General features: G+C 40.1%; 1 protein-coding gene across 2 annotated transcripts in view; it reads right to left on the bottom strand.

The window, feature by feature from the left end:
- Positions 1-7,659: 7,659 nt before the first annotated feature.
- HPS5 (HPS5 biogenesis of lysosomal organelles complex 2 subunit 2) overlaps positions 7,660-25,149 on the bottom strand; it is a 37,401-nt gene continuing 19,911 nt past the window's right edge. For both annotated transcript variants that reach the window (XM_090263388.1, XM_090263384.1), the window contains exons 11-23: positions 24,921-25,079; positions 24,148-24,334; positions 23,346-23,469; positions 22,348-22,497; positions 21,154-21,231; positions 20,272-20,858; positions 18,660-18,780; positions 18,296-18,451; positions 17,449-17,568; positions 16,050-16,163; positions 14,391-14,497; positions 12,026-12,296; positions 7,660-8,430 (exon numbers count right to left, since the gene is read on the bottom strand). In XM_090263388.1, coding sequence (XP_090119514.1) covers positions 8,370-8,430; positions 12,026-12,296; positions 14,391-14,497; positions 16,050-16,163; positions 17,449-17,568; positions 18,296-18,451; positions 18,660-18,780; positions 20,272-20,858; positions 21,154-21,231; positions 22,348-22,497; positions 23,346-23,469; positions 24,148-24,334; positions 24,921-25,079 — 2,235 coding nt within the window. In that variant the 3' untranslated portion in view covers positions 7,660-8,369. The remainder of the gene's footprint in view (positions 8,431-12,025; positions 12,297-14,390; positions 14,498-16,049; positions 16,164-17,448; positions 17,569-18,295; positions 18,452-18,659; positions 18,781-20,271; positions 20,859-21,153; positions 21,232-22,347; positions 22,498-23,345; positions 23,470-24,147; positions 24,335-24,920; positions 25,080-25,149) is intronic.

The raw sequence follows: 25,149 nt of genomic DNA, 5'->3' as shown, positions 1-25,149 counted from the left end.
CTGTGTTATTCTTTGGTGTTAGAACTGATGGCCTGTTTGATAGTAAGGGGGGATGGGTGGACACCCACATGAGGGCTGAGCCTGTGCCTGTGTGTTTGGGTGGAGGGGACACAATCTCAGTGTCATACAGGGCAGACATCCTGCAGCAACCCTTACACTAATCTCACTTCCAGACTAGCTCACTCCAGGACCTCTAGTTTCTTTCCTGTCAACTTTGGCTAGTGACACCCAGCAAACTTCTTCTGCCATCTAGTGGGCACACACTTTTCAACAAGATCAAAAGAATCCTATCTCCTGTTACTAGTTAGTAATTCTTTATGTTAAACCCTCCCTCTTCAAATTACTGACTGCTTTCTCTCTTCTGACCGGCCCTGGCTGATGAAAGGGGTCTCCAAATGCCGGGCCATCCACATGGGCTCTCTTCTTTGAAATCCATTGTAACACAGACTCGATGTCTATACCTCCCACTTCTCATCCTGGTCATGCTGAGGCCTCTCCAGTTATTTTGGTGCTTTTCCCAGGCCTCTCTGTGTCCACAGCTCCTCCCTTTCCAATCCATGTGTCTGTCCCCTGCTCTGCATCCAAGCCCTGCTCCTCAGTGGTCCCTTTCCAATCAACTTTAGAAGCCTAATCCCAGAAGTTCAGGCAGGTGATGTCTTGGCCTCCACAACACCAACCCCCACCCCGATGACATCTGTAACCAGTTCCTTTCATTGTCCCTACGGCATGGCTCTCACATTACTTCCTCACATCTTCACCGTCCTTGAATTCAGATTCCAACAAAAATTCTGCTCCTTGCAGAAACTTCCCAGAAGCCCATGCACCACACTTCCGGACAGTGTCAGGCTCCCACAGCCCTTCACTCACACCTATTAAAATCATCCCCACCCCATCCGCTCAGAGCCTGTTTTTCATGGTCACACCAGAGAATTCCACCCATGTGGGCCCTTTGCTATACCTCATTTGCTGTAGTGAGCGACCAGGGAGTACTACAGGGCAAGAACAAGGCAAATATGAAGACGTATTATAGAGCCGGCCATGAGCAGCAAACTCAGAGCTGGAGCTGGAACCTTCTGAGGAGTAGAGTAAAAAGTGACTCAGCACTATCCTCATGAGTCAAATAAAAGCACCTATCCACTGGCTTCCATCTCCACTGTCAAGGGTGAGCCCTTGAATGTTGATTTTCTTACGTGTCATCACTGTGCACATGTGAGTGCCCCATGAGTTTCTCTGGGGCATGATGTACAGGGTCATGGAGCAGACGTGAAGCAAGGTGCTGCCAGGCTGCACCTGCATGGAATGCATCAAAGCCCACGTGGAACTCACCACTGCAGCAGTGGCTGGAGAAAGATGGGGGTGAAGGACAGGGGTTCTGAAGGGGTGCATAAGCCTTGTCGGATACCCCTGTGCCTTTCTGAAGTGTGCAGAAAACAAGCTTCCCCAGCATGTGGACACAGTAAATTCACTTAGGAATTAAAAGACTGATGGAATCTCAGGCTGAGAATAAAAAAGGGAAGAGGAAAATAACACTGGTTAGCCAAGAGGGGAGAGAGATGGAGACAACTGGAAGAAAGGGAGAAATGTAAATTCCATGGACAGGTGAAATGAACCAGCCATGAACCAGCCATGAACCTCATGATCCTGCACAGACAGAACCACCTCAGAGGAAAGTGATCTGCAGCCCACTGTTCTGTAAGGCATTGGAAATGCTATGGGGCTTTGAGAGGGGGGACATGGTGGAATTCCTAAGAGCAAGATTACATCTGTTACACACCACATAATAATTTGCTGAAAATAATTTGTTTTTGTTTTCTTACAAAAAAACAAGAGTGATTTTCTAGAAGCTGGAGTAAAATTAAGGTATTATAATGACCATTATGGTTAGGGGATCCAAGGACAATACCAGCCACAAGGTCACCAATGGAGACAAGTTCTGATAGTAATGACCAGCAACTTTTTGTTAGCTAGAGTTTGGCCCCAAACATTGAAGTTGAACTCTGGTAGCCCAGGCTGCGACTGCCTGGTCTTGACTGGAAGCCTGGGTGCCTTCTCCTCTAATTCCAAACTCAATCTCCAATCCCCAGATAGTAAATACCATTCCAGTCAGCACCCCCTAGCATGGGAGGAGGGAACCAGAGAGCCGGATCTGGTGTTTGATCCAGCTGAAGCCCAGTTCCTGGGCACACCTCACAGAAAGACATTTCTCCAAAATTATTAAAGTCTAAACAAACCGAGAGTGGAAGAAAGTGTCTAACTGCTCTACATCACTGCCTTTAAATTGGTATAAAAAATACAAAAATTTACATCTCACAAAATAGTTTGTGGTGAGTAATCCCCCCGCCAAGGGCCTGGGTTCTGCAGTGACTTTCAGATTCCTTCCAAGTTTCTGCTCTCCCAAACCTCAGACTGAACCTTTCTAGTCAGAGGATGATCCAGGGACCAGAAGCTCAGCACCACCTGGGGTCCTGTCAGAAATGCAACATCTTGGGTTCCACCTCAGATCCACGGTGGCAGCAGGACCAGTTACAGAACATGTGGGCACCAGTGCAAAGTAAACAAGAGGGGGCCTTTGTTCAGAAATTATGGAAATTACAAACGGTGAAAGCAGGACACTGAGCCAGGCACAGGGTTCAGCTACACTGGGGACGCTGCACGACGCACAGGCTCCAGGCCGTGAAATGCGCGGTTTACTAGGAAAAGCTCCACAGCCAGGGGATTAAGAACACTGAGACTATGTCCCTAAACCAGGCTTTTTCTGCTATATCTCAGACACAACTAGGCCTAGATCACGAGAGGACTATATTAACTGAATATCCAGATTGATTCAGTCACCTATCTGGAATGATGCCTTACCTGGCCAAGACAGAAGCCACAATCTGGGAAAACCTTCTCTGTATTTGCAACAGAGCTGTGCTGGTTTGTATTTTTCTTAGCCCTTTGAAAGAACTACCAAGTGGAATCCCCAAGCTTCACTGTTCTGTGTTTGACCCATAGACCAGGCTTGACTGGACACTCCAGGCTCGTCACTGCAGCACAGAGGCTTGGTGTTGTAAGGTCCTGTGGTTCTTCAGCAAGTTTCCTGGAGTCCAGATTTCTCCGAAGGAAGGGGTGGGAAGAGCTGGTTGTGGCTCTGACCTCACTCTGAAGTTATTTTCCTGACAGGAGCAGAGATTTCAGCCCCTTCTTCTGCCACAAAATGGTTAAGAAGGTCAATTTTATGGTACTGATATTTTATGATTTTAAAGAATCCTTGACATGCAGAACCTGAGGGCTTAGACCCTGGTAGAATTTCAGCAGGTGGGCATGGGGGGGAGGAGCATGCCAGGGTTGAGCAGGGGCACAAGCAGAGGGCTATGTGCAGGGTGGGTCCAAGAAGCAGAGAACCCAAGATGAGAGGCAAATTTGGGCTAATTGAGAAACTGCATTTGGAAATAGGTTATAGAGGACCTTAAAGGCCAAGCTCAAGGACTGGGGTTTTACTCTGAAAGCCGAGGGAGCCACCAAAGGTTTCCTTCTGGGAAGAGGCATGATCAAGGCTGTGCCTCAAGAGGACATGGATTCTGACAGTGAATCTCCAATTAACTTCCCATGAGACCAAGGCCAGCACTCTTTCTCGGGAGCCTTGGTTTATCTGCAAAGGAGGATAACTATATCTACACCTAGGAACGATGTGGGGCTGGGAGGCAAGATGAGGCAGGTTAAATTAGTCCCTAGATGTGCAGGTACCAGGTCTGGGTAGGACCCCTGACATCTGTATTTTTCAGAAGTTCCTATAGTGATTCCGATGTGTGTAGCAGGTTTGAGAATCAGCTGACTGGATGATACCTACAGTTGCTTACATTTTCATGTGCTGAGACTGCGAGGTAGTAGAGGGAAGGCAGTGTTTAGAGGTGAAGAAAGGTCTTAAGACTGCTGCCGCTGTGCAGGTAAGAAGTATTGGGAACATGGGTGGTGGCAGCAGAGAATGGAAAAGAAATGACCAGTGGAAAACACCACCACATGGAGTTGAGAGGATTTACAGAGTAATTGGCAGTGTTAAAAAACAAAACTTATGCCCAGGCAGGGCAGTTCTTTTGATCGGAGTGTCATCTCGTATACCAAAAACGTTGCAGGTTCAAGTCCCGGTCAGGGTACATATGTAGGTTACGGGTTCGCTCCCTGGTTGGGGTGCATACAGGAGGTAACCAATCCATGTTTCTCTCTCACATCAATGTTTCTTTCTTTCTCTCTCTCCCTTCCTCTCTCTCTCAAATCATTAAACATATCCTCAGGTGAGGAATCTTTTTTTTTTAAAGCAAAATTCAAATGAGTATGTGAGTGGGCCAGGACATCTTTTTTTAGGAGGAGAGATCAGAAGGGTTTTTATCATGCAGATGGTGTTGACCAGAAAATTCTATACTAGTTGATTAACATTAAATTTCTGGGAAAAGTTGAAAGCACAATTTGGTCAGGTTTTAAATCTAGGTTTGGTATCATGTGCTCTTTTAACACAAGAGAAGCCATTTTGAGCCTGCCATTTTCTCTTTTTACAGTTCCCCTCTTTTGATCAGACTCACAGCTTAATGAAGAGATGTGATCGAAATTAAGGCATTAGTGTCATTCTCGGCTACCACGCTGCAGCTCTGTGGACCCTTGGTGTGGCATGATGTTTGCTTAATCTCTATGACATGGGCATGTGATTTTCTCTCAACAGCAGTGAGGGTTAAGAAGAAGGAGAGGCAAGGATGACTACAAGGTTTTGAGCCTTGACCCCAGCAGTGACAAATTCAATACATGCAAGAAGTTATTAACTGCAATTTTGGTCTTCCCACTTTCTCTAAGTCACGTAAAACAATCTATATGGGTGGGTCTGATCACTACTGGGTGAAACGATGATATTCTAAAACTTTCAAACAACCGCTAACATCTGTCACCCACACAGCATGACACATGGGCTCTGTGCACTCAAGTTTAGTCTCATATAATGGTCGCCACGAGCTCTGACCTCACTGTTTCTATGTGCCAGGTACTGAGCTATGTGCTTCACATTCATTATCTCATTTATTCCTTAAAGTACCCTTAGGGGGTGCTATTATCCCCATGTTATAGATGAGAAAACTGAAACTTAAGAGAAACAAAATAGCTCCCAAAGGTTAGTTAGGAAAAGACAGAGCAGACATTCAAAGCCAGACAATCGGCCTTAGAAGTCAGCAACCCCGACACTGCTGCCCTGCAGCCCTGTTAAACAATGGTCAAGTGTATAAATAAAGTAAAAGGCAACCATGAATCATAGTCCGTCTTGCATTTTTAGGCGAGTGATAAAGTTATTTGAAAACATTGCCTAATCTCCAAGTAGACTGTTCAAATTTAAATATTCAAATGAAGGGGATTTTTTTGTTTTGTTTTGTTTGCCTTGGAAAATGAATTCTGATGACATGTGGTTTTTGTTTTTTTTTTTAATGCTAGAAATGTCTGTCTGTACCCTTCTGGTAAATGAGGATTGCTGTAATACGCCCTAGAAACATGTTGGGAAATGACTGCCCAGTTGTGCCAGGTCAGGCTGTCTCCTTTTTCTGAGATTCCCTCAGGGCGGTGGTTTGGACAGTCGCTGTGTCACAACAGTGAAGCTGTCAGTGAAGGGCAGGCTGTCGCTCTTTACCTTAGTACAGACTCACATTAAACATAATCCACACAACCCAAATCCAGCTGATGCTAGTGGGAAGGTGTGACGTTGTGATTCATAAGGAGAAATATACGTTTGGTCTTGGTTCCTGTTTCTGAAACTGAGCTCCTGAAACCCTCAAATTTCCTAGGTGATGAGTGAGAAAGAGGTTGTTTTGTGTTAATGAGGTGACTTTGGACTGCTCCTAAGGTTGGGGGCTGGTTGCCAACCACCTGATTAGAGGGTTGTAACTTTCAGCACTGCCCACCCCACATACTGCCTTCAGGGAATGGAGAGGAGCTGGAGACTGAGTTTAATCTCCAATGGCCAATGATTTTATCAATCATGCCTGTGGAATTAAGCCTCCATAAAAACCCAAAAGGACTGGGTTCCAAAGCTCCTGGTGTGGTGAACATGTGGAGATTCAGGGAGCGGGGGCTCGGGGAGGGCATGGGAGCTCCTCGTCCTCTCCCCACACCTTGTCTTATGCATCTCCTCCACCTGGTTGTTCCTCAGTTATATCCTTTCATAATAAACTGGTAATCTATTAGTAAAATGTTTCTATGAGCCCTGTGAGCCATTCTAGCAAATTAATTAAACCCAAGGAGGGAACTGTGGGAACGAACCTGTTTTATAGCAAGTCACTCAGAAGCACGGTTAACAACCTGGACTTGCGACTGGTGTCTCAGTGGAGGGTAGACTTACGGAACTAAGCCCTGACAAGAGAAATTCTGCGATATCTAAATTAAATTACAGTTGATCTGAAAATGGGAGAAAAAGACAACTAAAGTTATTCAGTTAAGAGCTGTAAGCAGAGGCTGTCAAAAGACCCCTCACATTTCGGAATGTATACTGAAACTCTGACTCTTCTCAGCAGCGCAGACCACCAGACACCAACACACCACTACTGTCCACAACCAGTCCAGAAGGAGTAAACAATTCTTCCGTGAGGATTATGCACCTATTCTAGAACTGCCCTCATTTCACCTTTCCTCATCTACGTTGTCTGTAGCCAATGTAAATTCTTTCAAAACAACTTGCACCTTCCTTCCCCAAACCATTGTATAAAAAGCCTACAAACAAATGTTCCTCTTCTCCATCTGCCCTGCTGCTGGTGACTTAAGACTATATGGCCCAGGACGTGGCCCTTTTCCTGACTAGCATATGGCTCAATAAACCACTTTTTTCAGAAAAGCTTTTGGCCACAAAGGTTTTTGTTTAACATCCCTTACCCAAGTAGATAGTTTGAGAACTGATGTGAATTATAGGACACCTAAGCTGGTGGAGGATTGCTTAGTATGAGGAAATCACACACACACACACACACACACACACACACACACACACACACACATGCGCGCGCGCTCACACTCACACACACCCACCCCACCGTGACCATACCTTCTTAACCAGAATCATTAGGTTTCCCAGAATTCTAACAAGCTTTGTAAACTCTCCTTTCTCTGACAATCTCTAACCTATCAGGTTATCTATAACATACCCAAATGTCATGTGAAAGTATGACAACAATTTCTGTCTATAGATCTCTGGCTGGATTATAAATAGAATAAATAAATAAATCATTCAGTGTAGCCAAAACTTTGCTTACTCCACATTGAGTCTACCCCACAACTTTCTGCAACTTGCTCACAATAAACTTCATGTCTAAATTCTATTCAAATAAAAACTTTAATCAGATTTTACATGCTATGTAAGTGTACAGGTGCCTGACAAATGGCAATCTAGTACTTGGCTTAAATAATACAAGCACTGCCCTGACTGCTGTGGCTCAGTTGGTGGAACGTAGTGCCAAAAGCAAATGGTCACTGGCTTGATTCCCTGTCAGGGTACACGCCTGGGCTAGGGGTTCAGTGCCCGGCTGGGGCATGTATGGGAGGCAACCGACTGATGTTTCTCTCTCACATCAATGTTTCTCTCCCTCTCTTTCTCCTTCCTTTCCCCTCTCTCTAAAAATAAATAAATAAAATCTTTTTTTAAGAAGAAGAATAATACAAGCACTTGCTTAAATCTTTATTAGTACTTAGACTTCTTTTACTGTAACTTTAAAAATAATTTTTAAAAGCACAAGATTTCTTTGAACAACTCTGTTTAGGAAAGATTAAAGATAAAAAAATTTCTGGTAAGGAATCAGTTGTATATAGGTTCATATTGGAAAATATCAAACACTGGAAAAAATATATTCTAAATTAGCTCAATTTAAATATGGGGCCATTTCATTTAAATATCTAATTTAAGTCTTCTTGTTTCACTTCTTGTATGTATTAATTCCATTATACCAGGTCATATTTCAGTAATTTCTCAATTGTGCCAGACAAGATATAAAAAGAATTCAACTCCTGTCAATTACATTATGTCTTCATGTGACCAGAATGAGAAACTTCTGCTCCCCCAATCCACAAGCAAGGAAGAAAAGTAACACTGTTGTTCAGAATAAAGACTGCATAGCTTTGAACACTCACATTCTGATTCCAGAACACTTCATATCAGCAAAGAAGGACTTATTCCTTTTAAGTCAACTTTGGTTGAGAAACACTGAGGCCACAGGTAAGCCATACATGCAGAGGTTACAGACACTGGACAAAGTACTCCCAATAAGGTGGCAGGGTTTTCAGGTAGTTCCTTTCCTTCAGTAACAAATGCATTCAGAAGATTCACGAGCATGAGTTCATTTTTCTCAAAATGACACGACCTGTTGAATCTTCTTCCATTAGGCCTGCTGAGACCAGAGAAACCGATCACATTTTTCAAGCATACTTTGTATCAAGGCTCTGAAATCAAAACAAAAAAAACAAAAAAAAACAAAACAAGTAAATTAGATCTCATTATTCAGTCTTTACAAAAAAAGAACGTTTAAAACCACAAATAATTAAGAGGATTCAAAGAGCTGACTGACTCTGTAATAGGAAATAAAAATTTCATACTACTCTGACTTACCATGAAATGAAATTAGAATAAGATGTATTAACACAGTGATAAAAAGAACTCACACACTGACAATTTCTTTGTAAGCATATTGCAAGTGCTGGCAATTCCAGTCTCTGCTTGTACAAGAAACGTCCGTGACCATAACTTCAGGTGATGTGGATCACCCAACTGTAGGAATCTGGCTGGCACTGACCAGCTCCAGGATGCTGACGTATCAGTACCAGCAAGGGCACTGTCTGCACGTCCACAACCTCCCCCGCTGATGTTTACTCTCCTTGTCCCTCTCCCTCCTTATAAAAACTCCGGCCTGCACTGAGATGTTACGATGGGTTTTGAGACAAGTGCCTCATCCTACACATTGCCGGCACCCAAATAAAACCACTTTTACATCAGCAACTGACTCTCAAGTATTGGCTTTCAAAGCACTGGGCAGCCAGACCAGTGTTCGTTCCGTTACAACTTTATGCAAAAGACACAATCAACCCTGGCCAGGTGGGCTCAGTTGGCTAGAGCATCATCCTATATACCAAAAGGTTAAGGGTTCAATCCCCGGTCAGGGCACGTATGGGAGGCAGCCGATTGATGATTTGCTACCTCTCAAGTCCTCTCTCTCAAATCCTTTCTCTAAAACCAATTTAAAAACATATCCTTGGGTGACGATTAAAAACATCATAATAATTTTTTATGTACATTTTTGTTTTAATAGACATGACCAAAATAAATAGATTGGTTTACAAAAGTAGTGTATAAGAGGATGTATCCCCTAATCTTGGCCAGTGATGTTTTTCAATATTTTTATATTAAATATATTTTATTAATTATGCCATTACAGTTGTCCCAGTTTCTCCCCTTTTGCTCCCCTCTGCCAGGTACCCCCCTCCCTCCAGCAATCCCCCCATTTAGTTCACGTCCATAGGTCATGTGTGTAAGTTCTTTGGCTTCTCCATTTCCTATACTATTCTTTTTATTTTTATCATTTTTCTATCACAATTGTCCCACTTTTTCCCTCATTGCTACCCATACCCAGCCCACCCCTTCTCCCACAGTCCATGCCAACCCCGTTGTCCATGTTCATGGGTTATTTATATTAGTTCCTTTGCTAAACCCTTCTCCTACTTACACCCTTCCCTCCCTCCCCGCTTCCCCCTGATAACTGTTACTCCGTTTCTTGTTCAGTTTTGTTCATTTGTTTGTGTTGTTCATTAGTCTCCTGTATTAGGTGATATCATATGGTATTTTTCTTTCTTTGCCTGGCTTATTTCACTAAGCATAATTCTCTCTAGTTCCATCCATGTTGTCGCAAATGGCAGTTCTTTCTTTCTTTCTTTCTGCTGCATAGTACTCCATTGTGTAAATGTACCACGGTTTTTTGATCCACTCATCTACTTAGGCTGTTTCCAGCACTTGGCTATTGTAAACAGTGCTACTATGAACGTAGGGGTGCGTTAAGTTCTTTTGAATTGGTGTTTCAGGATTCTTCGGGTATAATCCTAGCAGTGGAATCGCTGGTTGAAAAGGCAGTTCCATTTTTAGTTTTTTGAGGAAATTCCATATTGTTTTCCATAGTGGCAGCACCAGTCTGCATTCCCACCAACAGTGCACTAGGGTTCCCATTTATCCACATCCTCGCCAGCACCTGTTATTTGTTGATGATGGCCATTCTGACTGGTGTAAAGTGGTATCTCATTGTGATTTTTATTTGCATCTCTCTGATGGCTAGTGATGTTGAGCATTCTTTCCTATGCCTATGGACCCTCTGTATGTCCTCCTTGGAGAAGTGTTTATTCAGGTCCTTTGCCCATTTTTTAATTGGGTTGTCTGTCTTCTTTGTGTTGAGATATGTAAGTTCTTTATATATTTTGGAGATCAATTCCTTATCTGATGTATCATTGGCAATTATGCTTTCCCATATGGTTAGTTCCCTTTTCATCTTGCTGATGTTTTCTTCTGTTGAGCAGAAGCTCTTTAGTTTGATGTAGTTGCATTCGTTTATTTTTTCATTTCCCTTGCCTTAGGAGATGATCAGTGAAAATATTGTTAAGTGGGGTATCTGAAATTTTCCTGCCTATGTTTTCCTATAGGATTTTATGGTGTCACATCTCACATTTAAGTCTTTGATCCATAATAATAATTTTAAAATAAAAATTATATACATATTAAAAAAAACACACAACACAGTGAAAAAGCATGTTGTCCTACAAAATAGGAGAAAATATTTGCAAAGCGTATCTGATAAAGGGGTTAATAGAGAGAGTATATAAAGAATTCAAACGACAACAAAAGGTGTCATTGAAAATAGGCAAAAAGATTTGAATAGATATTTCTCCAAGATGATACACAGATGGCCAACAAGTATATTAAAAACATGCTCACGATCACTAATCATTAGAGAAATGCAAGGAAGAACCACAATAAGATACCACCTAACACCCATTAGGATATTATAAAAAATCTCCAAACAAACATAAAATAACTAGGGTTGACAAGGATGTAGAGAAATTAAAACCCTCATGCACTGTTGGTAGGAAAGTAAAATAGTGTAGTCTCTATGGAAACCAGTATCATGGTTCGTCAAAAAGTTAAAAATGAAATTAGCATATGATCTAGCAATTCCACTTCTGGGTATATATACCCAAAAGAATTGAAAGCAGGGTCTCAAAGAGACATTTGTACAACCATGTTCATAGTAGCATTACTCACAATCGGTAAGAGGTGGAAGCACCCCAAGTGTCCACTGACAGATGAATGGATAAACAAAATACGGTATACACATGCAGTGGAATATTATTCAGCTTAAAAAGGAAGGAATTTTTGACACATGCTATAACATGGGTAAACCTTAAGGACATTACACTAAGTGAAATAAGCCAGTCACAAAAAGACAAATATTTTATAATTCCACTTAAATGAGGTCCTTAGAATAGTCAAAACCATAAAGACAGAATGTAAAATGCTGGTTGCCTGGGGCTGGGTGGAAGAGGAAATGAGGAGTAGTTGTTTAATGGGGAGAGGGTTTTGCAAGATGAAAAAGCTCTGGAATTGGCCTGCACAATGATCTGGATATACATAACACTAATGAACCAAACACTTAAAAATGGTTAAGATGGGTAATTTAATGTTATCTGTACTTTGCCACAACTAAAAAAACAAACAAAAACAAAAAACATGATTGAGACAATTAGGTCTTTGGTACCAATAACATTCTTCAAGGACTGAGTATACCTCGGATTTGAGTATTCATTCACATTAATCCAAATAGTGTCTTGGTCATGATTGTGAACAAAACATTACTTTAGTGTCTTCCCTTAATCAACTGTCCCCTCCTTATCTGTGAGGGGTTGGGACTCTCTAGTCCTGTCCACCTCTGAAAATCTTGGGGTTCTACATTCCCCAAGCACCTATGGAGAGGGCATGACAAAGGCATAACAAACAGGTTACCTCTGCCTTTTCTCGGCAATCCTTAGGATATCGCAGGTTCTGGTAAACCTCTCCGACAGCTCAAGGGTCAAACCACATTCCTGTAGCAGTGACCAGGCCCGATCTGGACCCATGGCCTTAGCTAACAGCAGTGCCACATTCTCCACATTGATAGGGGAAGGCCCATCACTGAAGTTCCCATTTGGTGACTTCTGGGGCACTGGGTTTGTGCTCTTGTTCTGTACAAGATGAAGGAGAAGCTTCCATTCCTCCACAGTCTCTGGGATCCAACCTACACACAGAAGCACAGAAATGTTGGCTCTGACTTCTCTTGGAACTCTGCCTGCATACAGGAGCGAGTCTAAACAGTTTGTGAAAACATTTCATAGCCAAACATACAAATATTAAAGAACATAATCTCATCACCTAACACAAAGTTGGTTTTCTGTACATCTCTTGAATATATAGTTCGTGATAAAATTAACTTCAATATTTCACTGACTCACTTATTACCCACAGCATATTCATTCTGTGCTGGGCACTGGATATGCAATAAGGAACTCCTGTGAAACTTACAGTAAAGGAGATAGGACTCAGACAAACACATAAATGCACTATACTTATAGACTTTAAGTGCTATAAAAGATCAAGGAACCATTAGAGAATGGTACGTTTCTCTGGAGAATCTGAGAAGGGCTCTACGAGGAAGTAACATTTAAGCAGAGAGCTGAAAGATGAGAGACAAGCTTAAACAGAGAGCATGTGCATGTGGCCCACACACACGCAGACTTGAGGAGGAGAGCGTCCGGAATGGAGGGTGAAGGAGCCAAGGTGCCTGCATTTCTGACAAAGGAAACATGGAGGATGTACTGACACAGGAAAAAACTTAAATTCAAGGAACACCAAAATAGGCCTATAGTGCACAAAGGCTGTAGTGAGTAATAAGAACAAGACGGCAGGGCCAGAGTCTATCTTAAGAATGTGGATTTGATTCCGAGTTCAATGTAAGGCATTTCAGAGAGGGTGCCACATAATCTAATTCTTGTTTAAAAGAACCATTCTGGCTGCTGTACATAAAATGGATTAAAGAATGGGCAAGAATGGAAGCCAGATGACCAATTATGAGGTTAACTGCAGTATTCTAAACAAGTAGCGAGGACCAGAGTGATGGTGGAACAAAAGAAAGTAGAGAGATAAAAGATATATATTTGGCAGTAAAATCAACAGAACTTGGAGTGATTAATATATCTTATGAGGAGAGAAAAGTATCAAGAAGAGTCTCCATTTAATACACCAAGGGAAAAACAGCAAAACAGTTATTACTATTTTTTTTACATTAACAAAATATCAAGAGTACTTTTATTATCTGGGCAAGGAAGATATTTATACTTCCTTAATTTTGTATATTTTTCTATAACAAACATCATGTAACTTTAAAAATATAAATCGTTTATACTTTAACTCTTCTGGTGATTGTTCAGAAGTGTACGCATGTCTATAGTTCTGTCCTACAGAACCACCTGGCCCTTTTTCACTTCTCAAACAAAGATGATCTCAGTATTTTTTGCTCTGACATCTGAAGCTAACCCTTGCCAATCAGCTGGTTTCTTTGTTCTAATGTTCCCCTTCCCACACTAGCAGGGCTGAAAAAGAGCGCAGGCTGCACTGCTAGATAAAGGAGCCTAATGTCTTGCTGTTGGCATCTCTGCCCTGAGGTGAACAAAGCAGACCAACACCGCTGCTCTGAGTGCAAGAGGCACTCTCAGACTTCAGGTATCAATGTGTCTAAGTCCCAGCCTTCTGATGGCCATCTTATCTGTGTTGGATTGATAAAAATTAATTTTTTTAAAAAAGTATCTAAATAGTTGCGAAAGCTTAGGGAAATTTGACTGCTATTCCACTTCAAGTTCAGCTTAATGATCTCTAACTTTTGGCTATGTAAAAAATCAACACAATGCAGAGAAAAGAAGTTGAGCACAAGTTTTAGAGATAGTCTGACAGAGGTCTGAACACCTGCTCCACCAGTTATATGACTCTGGGGAACTTACTTGTCCTTTCTCTGAGCCTTAGTTAAAACTTCTGTAGAATAAAAATAATAGTAACTACCAAGGGTTTGTTATCTCATTTAAACAGTAATCAGAAAAGTACCTAGTGCCTAACATACAACAGACACTCATTAAATAAAAACATCTATTGTTTATGCCTGATTATGATTTTGTAATTACCAAGTGGTACAGATTTTTAAGAAAAGAAAACTCTACAAATTTGACAGCTATCTAGAATTATATACATGATCATTGAAATGTTCACCAAATTTCATTACTGAAAGGTCTGAAGTGACTTCTAAAACACTACAACCAAGAGTAACCAATTGGTATTTACATACCATTGTCCCCTTCCATCAGGCTCATATCATTCAAATACACAATGTTGGCAAAGGCCTCTCTTCTTCTCTCCAGCTCCAAACAGAGAGTAAGATATCCAGGCCAGAAACTTTAAAGAAACCAAAGATGAAGAAAGGAATAAGAGGCAGTGAATTTATCTGGAGCTGTGCTATCCATTACAAAAGATACTAGATACATGTGGTAATTTCAATTTAAATTAAGTTAAATAAAATTTAAAAGTCAGTTCTTTAGCTGACCAATCCATATTTCAAGTACTCAGTTGCCACACGGGGCTAATGGCTACCATATTGGACAGTGCAGTAGAATATTTCCATTATCACAGAAAGTCTGTTAGCCCTGATCTGGAGTGTTTAAGAAAAAAAGAATAATAGCTAGTGATAAATACTGACATTCAAGGCCAAGCACCAATTATTATATATATATATATATATAAGCTTATATACTTTATAAACTTTAAGATTCAGTACAAATTAGCGTATTTTTTTCTCAAATACATATGACGGTTCTCCTTGACTCTTCTCCTTCCTTCATTTGCTATATCCAGTTTTATAAATCCCACTACATTTCCCTTCTTAAAGTCCCTTGGATGTGGTCCTTTTGCTGCCCTACTAATCACCCATTCACTCAAGAATGAATTATCACAACACCTTCCTACCTGGCCTTCCTATCTCCAACCTTTGTCATGTATGACACCAAAAGTGATCTCCAGAAAGCTCCATTTTTATCATGTCATTTTCATACCAAAGTCTAACGGGTCTCTACTGATGACTACATTGTTCTGACCAGCTTTCAAGGTCCCTCATGATCTCATCACCCACCACCTCGCTAGTCTCATCCCTCATTATCTATGAATAAACACATATCAAGCACCTGCCATTGTGAGGGTAAAGAAACAGGTCCCCATCTCCAAAAGATTATAATCCAGGTGGAGCCATAAAACAGCATTACCAGGCAATAAATAACTAACTAATATGTAGTACAGGTAAAAAGCAATGTCAGTTTTCATGTCCTTATTCTTTTTTTAAAGAATTATTTATTTGTTTATTTATTTATTTTTAGAGAGAGGGGAAAGGAGAAAGAGAGGGAGAGAAACATCACTGTGTGGTTGTCTCTCACTCGTGCCCCCAACTGGAGACCTGACATGCAACCTGGTCATGTGCCCTGACTGGGAATTGAACCAGCGACACTTGTCATGTCCTTATTCTTGTTTCTTTCACCTCACCTGCCCTCCTCCCAACTCCTTCTTAAATATAAATCCTATCCAGCCTTCAGGGCTTATCTCCAAAAAGCCTCGCCTCCTCCCTGAGTCCTTCACCAGCAATTTCACTGAGCCCATTCTGATCCCTCTATCGGAACAATCTTATAGCTACTATGACTCAAGTAAGAGTCTGGAGCTTAATTAAATACCACCTTCATGCCTAGGGTTAGCAACTAAGCAGAAGGAGAGAGAGAGAAATCAGCAAGGGCCAGTCCCTTCCACACAAAGAAAAAATATGCACAAATTTAAAAGAAAAATTTTGTTTACTATCACATAACACAGAAATATACCTTCCCCATAGCAAAGAGAATTCACAAATTATAAAGTATATTAATTGAAATGACTCTAATCTTAACTTCAGCTTCTAAGAAAATTCTCTTACCCATGAGACCTGCAGATGTCAGTCATTTTCTCTTTGGTTGTAAAATCTGCTGGTAATTTGATTAGATGAAGGATCAGCTGATTATAACCCCATGAAAACAAGTGTGAATGAGGCCTATGAAAGCAAAAACTCCATAAATTAGACAGCAAATAAATTCTACAAAATGCTTATTAGTCATCTAATAGGTAAGAACAGAGTTTAATTATAGTTGTTCCATTATTATTATATTTTTAAAACATTTCCACTTGGCATTCAAAAAATTAAAAACTATTTTTCCTATAACAAATGTTTATTTTTACTACTTTTTTTAATCCTCACCCAAGGATATTGTTATTGACTTCATTTTATTATCATTTTTTTATCCTAATCCGAGGACATGCATATTGATTTTACAGAGAGAAGGGAGAAAGAGAGAAAGGAAGAGAAAGATCGACATGAAAGAGAAACATAAATTCGTTGCCTCTTGCATGTGCCCCAACTGGGGACTGAACCTGAAACCTAGGCATGTACCCTGATCAGGAATTGAACCTATGACCTTTTGGTTTACAGGACAACAATCCAACAAACTGAGCCACACTGGCCAGGACTATTTTTTGATTTTAGAGAAGAGAGGAAGTGGGGAAGAGAGAGAGAGAAACATCAAAACATCAATTGGTTGCCTACCATATGTGTCTGACCAGAGACTGAACCTACAACTTAGGTATGTGCCCTGACCGGGAATCGAACCCGGTATACGGGACAATGCTCTAATAGCTGAGCCACCTGACCAGGACAATATCTGTTTATTTTTTAAAATTAGACGTTTTAGGTAATCAAAAACAAAATAAGCCTATAACTCCATCACTCACAGAGAGCCATTGTATATCCTTCCAGAACTTTTGTCTAAGCATATGAGATAGGCATTTGGGGGCATTTAAAGCTTCTCCTGAAGGAAAACAAAAGAATCATTTCTGATACATTACAAGTATCAGTGTGTATTTTTTATGAATTCTGTTGTTTTTTAAATCCTAAATCAGGTTATGTCTAGAAATTTCTAGGAAGAAAACAGACACACACATGCACAATTTTTTCCTTCTAACACAGTAGTTTAATTATCAAGGGCTCTTAATGCGGGTCCATGAAAGAGCTTAAGGGGATCAGTTTAATTTTCTGCAATCATTAGCAAAATCTTGCAAGGATGTGCATTTTTTTTCTCAGAGAAATCAACAGGTTTTGAGTTACAGAATCTGTAACTCAAAAAATGTTCAGAACCACCAAAAAGTACACTTAATCTCATTACTACCATGAGTTGGCTCAGTCTCTTCCAGAGCTATGCCTGAAGCAAGCCCAGAATGCTGTATGCGAATAAACCAGTTCCATTCCAAAGGAACGCCAGAACTTAGGAAGAGGACTTCTATACCTGGGGTTTCCTTCATCATCCATAGTGCTTGTGCTTGGGGGAGCATCATGGGACACTGCCAAAAGCAGCCAATCCAATCTTACTGACTCTGGTTGTAGAAGAGACTCAAGGAAGAATGGCCTAAGAGAAAGTAGGGGGAAAAAATCAGCAATCTTCATGCTGAGAAAGGAAACATAAAATGTGCGGACATGGAAATGTTACTGAGAGATCAATATAGTGAATGAAATAATTTGAAAATCTTTCTGCTACAAAATGTCTAGAAAAGCTGGGAAAAATCAAATAGCCTTTCAAATGAACAGCTGAACACCAATATTATTAGGAAAATACCAAAGGGCCAAAAATAAAAAGAGAAATAAAAGCCAGTATGGCAAATGTGAATCAGAGGAAGAAGGGGTGGGGGTGGGGTACAGGGTGGGGAGGGTAGCCAGTCTCAATAAACCAGGGGCCATGTGGAGATAAGAAATGAGGTCTAAAAACAGGCAAAGAGCTGGAACTGAGATTCACCTGTAAAAAGCTAGGCTATCATCAATAAAAATGGTGGCAATAAATTCATTCACTGGCAGAGACAATAAGAAGGCTTATCTGTCTTAGCCTGAGCCCTGAAGCAGGGGTTTAATTTTACACTGATGATCCAAGAATCCCTGAGAGGAAGAAAGGGCAGAAGGGAAGATAAGTGTGCTATGTGCACATTTACGGTACACAAACGCCAAAATCCTCTTCTTCCATAGCAGATTAGATGCCTCAATTCTGTGGCAGTTGATAGTAAAAATGCTACAACTGCTTATACAAGAGAAACAGTGCCCTATCAGGAGAAAGGTGAAACTGCAAATATTCTTCGCCTTCTCACCGCTGATCTTCAGGCCTTGATTTCACCAGACTATCTAAATAGGCCAAAAACTGAGCAGGATGATGACGACAAAGTTGCACGACATCCGAAGGTGAAATAGATGGGTAAAACTTGATTAACGATCGAAGGGCAGATTCCCCGAACTTCTCATACAACCTGCATTTAAAAACAAAATACATTAGTCTCTAACTTCAGTGAGATGATATAATTTGGTTACATAATCTAAGTACTTACTAGAAATAAAAATAAACACACTGACAGGCAGCTGACCAACATGCAACTGAGTAAAACTTTTAGAGACTAAAACCAAAAAAAATACATGTGTTTTATTTAGTTCACATAAACAACATATACAACAACTTACCGGGCAGCATAAGCAATCAGCAAAGGACTGTCAAAAGGGACTGAGTCATCCACTAACTTTAATCTTGTTGGTAGATCTCCTTCTTCCATCTCCACACACGTAGGATTGGAACTTGCCATTTCTGAAAGATAAAACATACTCTTTTCCCTTCATCTCACAGCTATAAATAATACCCAATTCATGAACACATTCGTTCAACAACCATTACTCATGTACCTACCATGTGCAAGGCCCAATGCTTGTTAAGCATTGTAGGAGAAGAAACAAAAGAACAAGATGTGAACAACCTCTACTTTTAAGAACCTTAAAATCAAATTGGGAGGCAGAGTATACTGAGTTTTAAACAAGACAAAGTATAAATAACAAATATATGTGTCTATTACCCTTGAAACAGGGATATATATATATATATATAATTTTCTTTTTGTTGTTGTTGTTCCAAAAGATGGAGTAGGGGTACTGTTTCTTTTTTTCTAGAACCAGTAATATGAAATGTGTCTCAACTTGTGTCATTCATTTTTGGTAATGAATGAAAAGTGGGCTTAAAGTCTAAATCAATTATTAGACGCATGGAATCTTTTATTCAAGCAGAATATTGAATGAGAAAAATTTACCTCTTTAAAAACCTGGGCCTATGCAGTAGAAAGGGCATGCATGGTCTCTGGGGTATGTGAGTGGTTTCCATATGAGGATGACAAATAGTGTGACTTTCAATCAAGTGTGAAAGAGAGACTGCTGGCTGTCAACCAAAATCTCTGAGGCAGACATGCAAGCTTTTCCACATATCCATTCTCTTCCTTCTGAACACCTGGATAGGTTACATTTCCCAGTCTCCTTTGCAGTTAAATGGGGCCATGTGATAGAATTCTCACCAATGGAAGGTGAATAGAAGAGATGTCAGCCACTACCAGGCCAGGCCTATACGAGAGCATGTTTGCCCCTTCCAAATGCTTTCCCCGGGACCTAACAACCCCATCTCAACCACAAACCCACAGGAGAATGGAACTCAAAAAAAATGGAGGGATTCCCACATGGAAGAGAGCTGCCCATTGACCTGAAACATCTTAGACTAGTATAAGAGCAAAAAATAAACTATAATATCTGAGTTAGTATTTCATGATATATTGCAGCAGTTTAGCCTCCTTAACTATTATAATCTCTCCGTGCCTGTTTCCTCACCTATTAAATGGAATAACACCATCTACTCTAAAGATTATTGTAAGAATAAAATGAAACAAGGCCTCTAAAGTGTTTGGCATAATACGTGGCACACAATAAGTACTCAATAAATGGTAAGTATTATTTCAATATTAGTTACAAGGGACTTTCTCATTTTTCTGTATCTGCATTTATAAAAATCTTACTTTAACCCCAACTTCTCCAACACTGCTGTCATTTTCTGAATATGACTGAGAAAAAGAAAACTTAATTTCTTATAATAAGGCTGTAAATTACACCAATATTTGAAGAACTATTAAAAATTGAGTAGAAAACAGAACACAGGTTGACCAGAAGAGAGGTGATTTTCTACTTAATTCTTATATTTTAAATTCAAAAATGCCAAGATGCTTTATGCCAATTTCTATCTTTGGTAAGGCAATCTCATTATTACCTTTCAATCCTTCCATAAAAGTATTCCAAACACAAGGACTGTTAGTATAACTAAGCTTGATACTCTCCTTTGCCCTCTTCAAGTCCAGGAGAAAAAAGTACTTCTTTAGGAACCGACAAGCCAGAATTTCAGGAGAGCTCTGTTGCAGAGTGCTGTCCGCATGTCCATTTGTGCCTTTGACCTCAGAAGTCAGTACGGTCAATTCCAAACACAGTGTTGTCAATTCAGCCAGATCCTTCTGGAGACCATTTGCTATGCTGCATGGAGAACATACTCGAAAAACGTCTTCCAAGGGCTCCCTCACACTATTTACAGATTCACATGCCATTTGAGCAACAGTTTCTTCATTGCCTAAAGAGTGGCCTTTTTCTTTTTCATTATCTTCATCTAACATTCCATTTTTTGACTCATCAAACAACAGTACATCCTCATTCGATGTTATGGATGAGTTGCCAGTGTCTGAAATGTCTGAAATGTTTGAAATGTCTTCCACAGCAAATGTTTTTTCTAACTGTGAAAGCCACTCCTGTAAAACCATTCTCAGAGATTTGGGTTCAAATAAAACCAGTGGATCCTGTAGCTTGGTCCTATACAAGACAGACAAGTATAAAATTGGTTTCATGTATCTTTTTTAAACCAATAATTTCATGCTAAATAAACCTAACAAATACAACATACTGATCTAGAATAAATGTGACTTTTCTACTCTTTAACAATTATCTCAGCAACATGACAATACAAAAAAACATTAACTGTATACTAATTCTTTAATTTCAATTCCAAATGAAACTCTCTCTCCCACATTGTCTCAGGACCACTACTGATGATCTCAAAAAAGTCATTTCCATTCACTATAAAAATTCCTCCTTCATAAATACCCACATTGCTTCTGCTGTTGCTATTTTGAGCTCTTCAAATTTATCTTCTTCTGGAGGTTGACTAGGTATTTCTTTTTTTCCCCTAGAAAAGTATGAAGAAAGTTAGAGGGGATTAGTTTCCTCAGACAAATATTTCTAAGTGCTTACTAAGCAACAGGCATTGCACTTACAAAAATGGTCAATGGCCTCAAGATGAGTAAGCTCAAGTCAGAAAGAAAGGCATGCAAGCAACTAACTGTAGTTAAAAATGAAGCTGGAGCCCTGGCTGGTGTGGTTCAGTGGACTGAGTACCAGCCTTGTAACTGAAATGTCACCGGCTCGATTCCTAGTCAGGGCACGTGCCTGGGTTGCAGGCCAGGTCCCTAGTTGGGGCCATGCGAGAGGCAACCAATCGATGTATCTCTCGCACATCCATGCTCCTCTCCCTCTCTCTAAAAATAAATAAATAAATAAAATCTTTTTAAAAAATGACTGGAAAAGTGAGCTAAGGTCAGACTAAGGGCTCCCTTAAATGGCATAGCAATATCTGTATGTTTTGCCTATAAGTGTATGGAATCACTAAGTTATTCTGAGGATAACACACCTTCTATTTCATTTAACTGTCCAGATACACTGGGCCAATGGGTCTTTCCCTCGATTTCAGAATGAGTGCTGAACTTACTTGCCTATAACGCTCAGATCCCCTAAACTATAAAGCAGAGACCAGATGGACAAGACATTTCACACTAAGCCAGAACAAGGACTATGCCACCAATACATCGTAAGAAGGTATAAGGCAAGACACCAACACCAATACTCTCATGCTATAGGCCAGAAAACATTAATGACTTACCCAAAGTCACATATTAGTCAGAAGCAGAGCCAGGACAAGGCCTAGATCCTTAGTCATCTTACTCTTAATTTAATGTTCCTTCACTAACATCCGAAAAGTTTGAAGAGATTTGGAGGGGAGGAGGTTGTGCAGGAGACAAATGGAAGAGGTACTAAATGAAAATCCTGTCATAACAGATTTGGTATGGGTGGATATATTTTTCCAAAACTTAATTTGTGGTATTCACAATCTTTATGAGCTACATAAACAATTAGCAATGAACAGGGTCATATATGTCCCTTCTCCAACAGGACATAGTCTATCGCTTTCTTCAAACTGAGAGATGACTCCTCCAGAATTTATACAGATTTATACATAAGAGCTTACTCAGTGTCTTCCTCCCTTGGGCAGGTGACTGAACTCACATCTTCTTCACATAACTGTTCATCACCCCTGGGTTCTGGTCTCACTTTCAGATCAGGGCTTGCATGTAGGGTGCCAATCTTCTCAGTAGTTTTACGCACAAAGCTAGAAACACTGGAAGTCAAATATCAAGAAACTAATTTAAAAATCTCATTACTGACAAAAATGAAAAATTCAGTACCTAGTTCTCTCTATGATCCTACTAGTCCCAGAAAGGGAACTGGAATTTAATAAAAAGAAAGACTCTGCTTATATCAACTTCCCTCATCAACTACATATTTCACATAAGGTACACATAAAATTGACAATATTACTAAATTTACTAAATTGTCTTAAGTGCTAAAGAAACGGTCTTTAACTCTAGTTGTGCTGGCAATGTTTCTGTCAACTTAGGCAAAGCGGGCCATGTCACCACTTGCTCCAACCTGGCCAGAGAATTAACAGAATTTCTTCATGAAATTCAGCTGCCAACTAAGTACAACATATTCTTCTTAATAAGCAAAATTTGTATCCAGTAAGACAGATAAGCAGGCAAGCAGCTGTACAAGGTCTTCTCTCTCAAAATCAAATGCCAATGCTGATCCCATGGGTAGCTAGAAAGACTTCTGAAACCTCCAATTCTGAGTCTAAACTGAGAAAAGCAAGAAATAACTAAAGATATATGGAAATTACTATGAAGAATGACGAAAAAAATCAGATTTTTAAACTTTTGCTGTCTGTGGGTTAAAAAACCACTTTCAGAACAGGTCACATATCCACCTACTGAAACGAAGAGGGAAGCTAAATCCCCCAAGAAGAAAATAAGAAGTTAACAGCTTCATGAAACAGATGGTATGAGAAATAACCTAGAGACTTTGTTTTTTCTCATTTAAAATGTCTTTCCATTCTCAGCACAGAAGAACCTAAGGTGACAAATGAAGTAAAACCAGAACAGGATTAAATGACAAGACTCATGAGTTTACCTTTCCTTGACAGCCTGAAGAGACATGAGAGGAGACGGAGAGCGAAATGATAATGGAATGCCGAAGGGGAGAAAAGTTTCATTCCTATCTGTTTCAAACGTCACCGGAACATGAGAAGCACTGTCTGATGAATGGAATCAGGGGGTAAGAAACAAAATGTAATCACATGGGAGTTTTTTAATCTTTAAACAAATTCTGAAATAAATAAACCAAAGGAAATGAAGGATTCAATACCAAAATCACAACTGACCCAGATACAAATGAGCAGAACACAGGCTTACAGGATGCATGGGATGGTCCACATATGAAACACTCAGGCAGGTACCTTCATTTTCCTACTAACCCTGAATCCCCACAAGTCAAAAAGGAAGTTTAGAGTCTCTATTACTCTCTTCTCAACAGCTGGGTCACAGGAATGCTCAAACATCAAAAAGGGTAGGCAATGGCCCCCAAAACTGGTAATTTTTCATTCCTAATGGAAAATAAACTGGTTAGTCAGAATAAAACTGTCCCACTCTTTTGGTTAATGATCTCCTTTCTTAACCTTTCCAGCATTTTGATGATTAAAATTAGGTACTTTACCAATGTTAGCCTAAACCTGAGGGGAAAAAAATAACAACTAAACATAAATCCACTCTCCTACTGGTGAGCAGATCTACAAGTCTGGATGGAAAGTCTATCAACATAATAACAATTACTAACACCTTATAGAAAACTCTATGCACAAGATAATCCCAGAAAATAAGAGTGTCAGAAAATTAAGTGCGCCACATCTGCAACCAATAAAAGATATACTCATCACCTTCATTTCCGTGTGAGCTGCAACACTGATCTGGCTGGTCCTCTTCTTGATGTGAGATGAATTCTTTAAGCCTCTCATCTTCTGAGAGAGTTTGGCTGTGAAGGGAACAGGAGTCTTCATCTGACTGACTGCCTCTTCTACTACTAATGATACGATAAATACCAGAGTCCAAGATGCTGAAACTTTCCTAAAAATAAAAAGAATTTTAAAAAAATCAAAGTAAAACTTTCCTTTATAACACAATAAGCTTTTTAAGAGAAAAGTCAACAGTAAAAGTAGCAAGTCAATGACAACAATGATGGCTAATCAGGATAAACTGGCGAACAGGTCTAGGCTCCTGGCAGCGGGGTCCCTCCCGTACGCTAGTGGCATCATGCTACCATAACTCTCTCACTTGTCTCCATAAAGCCTGCTGGTGAGTGGGGATAAGAGGAGGCAATCCTGAACTGCACTGGCACTCAAATTAGCATTAAGAATCTAAAACCACACATTAGGAACAAGTTAACTTGTGCTGAAGGTTCTATGAGGAGCATTTGCAAACATAATTTAACTAAAATTAAATGACAAAATAATATGTAGCTCCACGACAAACCTTAACGGAGGTTTCACAGGGCTGTCCAACAACCAAAAGAAAGCCCTTCTTGACCCTTCTGCCCCCCAAAAATCTACTATATGGAAAGGAAGATAAGTTTTGGGATCCTAGAGGTTAAGTACAACCTATGGCAGAAAATCTTACTATACAGAAAAACCCTTTTAAAAGAGAGAATACCTACATGTGATGAAATGGAGCTTTTTCTACTACTGCAAGCTGAATCCAAAGGTTCAAATTTTAAGATCAATTCTTCCAGCTGAGAAATCAAATCACTATAGGTTGTGAGGTCCAGCTGAGATTTCAAATGCTCCAACTTATCTACAGTCAAAGATTTTCTTCCCTAGTAAAAGGATAAGTAGAAACTGAATAGAATAGCCTACTATTTGTAAATAAATCTATATTCAAATGGC

Source organism: Furipterus horrens, unplaced genomic scaffold (assembly GCF_987537825.1).
Source record: "Furipterus horrens unplaced genomic scaffold, mFurHor1.1.pri manual_scaffold_2, whole genome shotgun sequence".
In the NCBI taxonomy this organism is placed as follows: domain Eukaryota; kingdom Metazoa; phylum Chordata; class Mammalia; order Chiroptera; family Furipteridae; genus Furipterus; species Furipterus horrens.
Note: the sequence above shows the minus strand (reverse complement) of the source record. Positions and strands in the feature narration are given on the sequence as shown.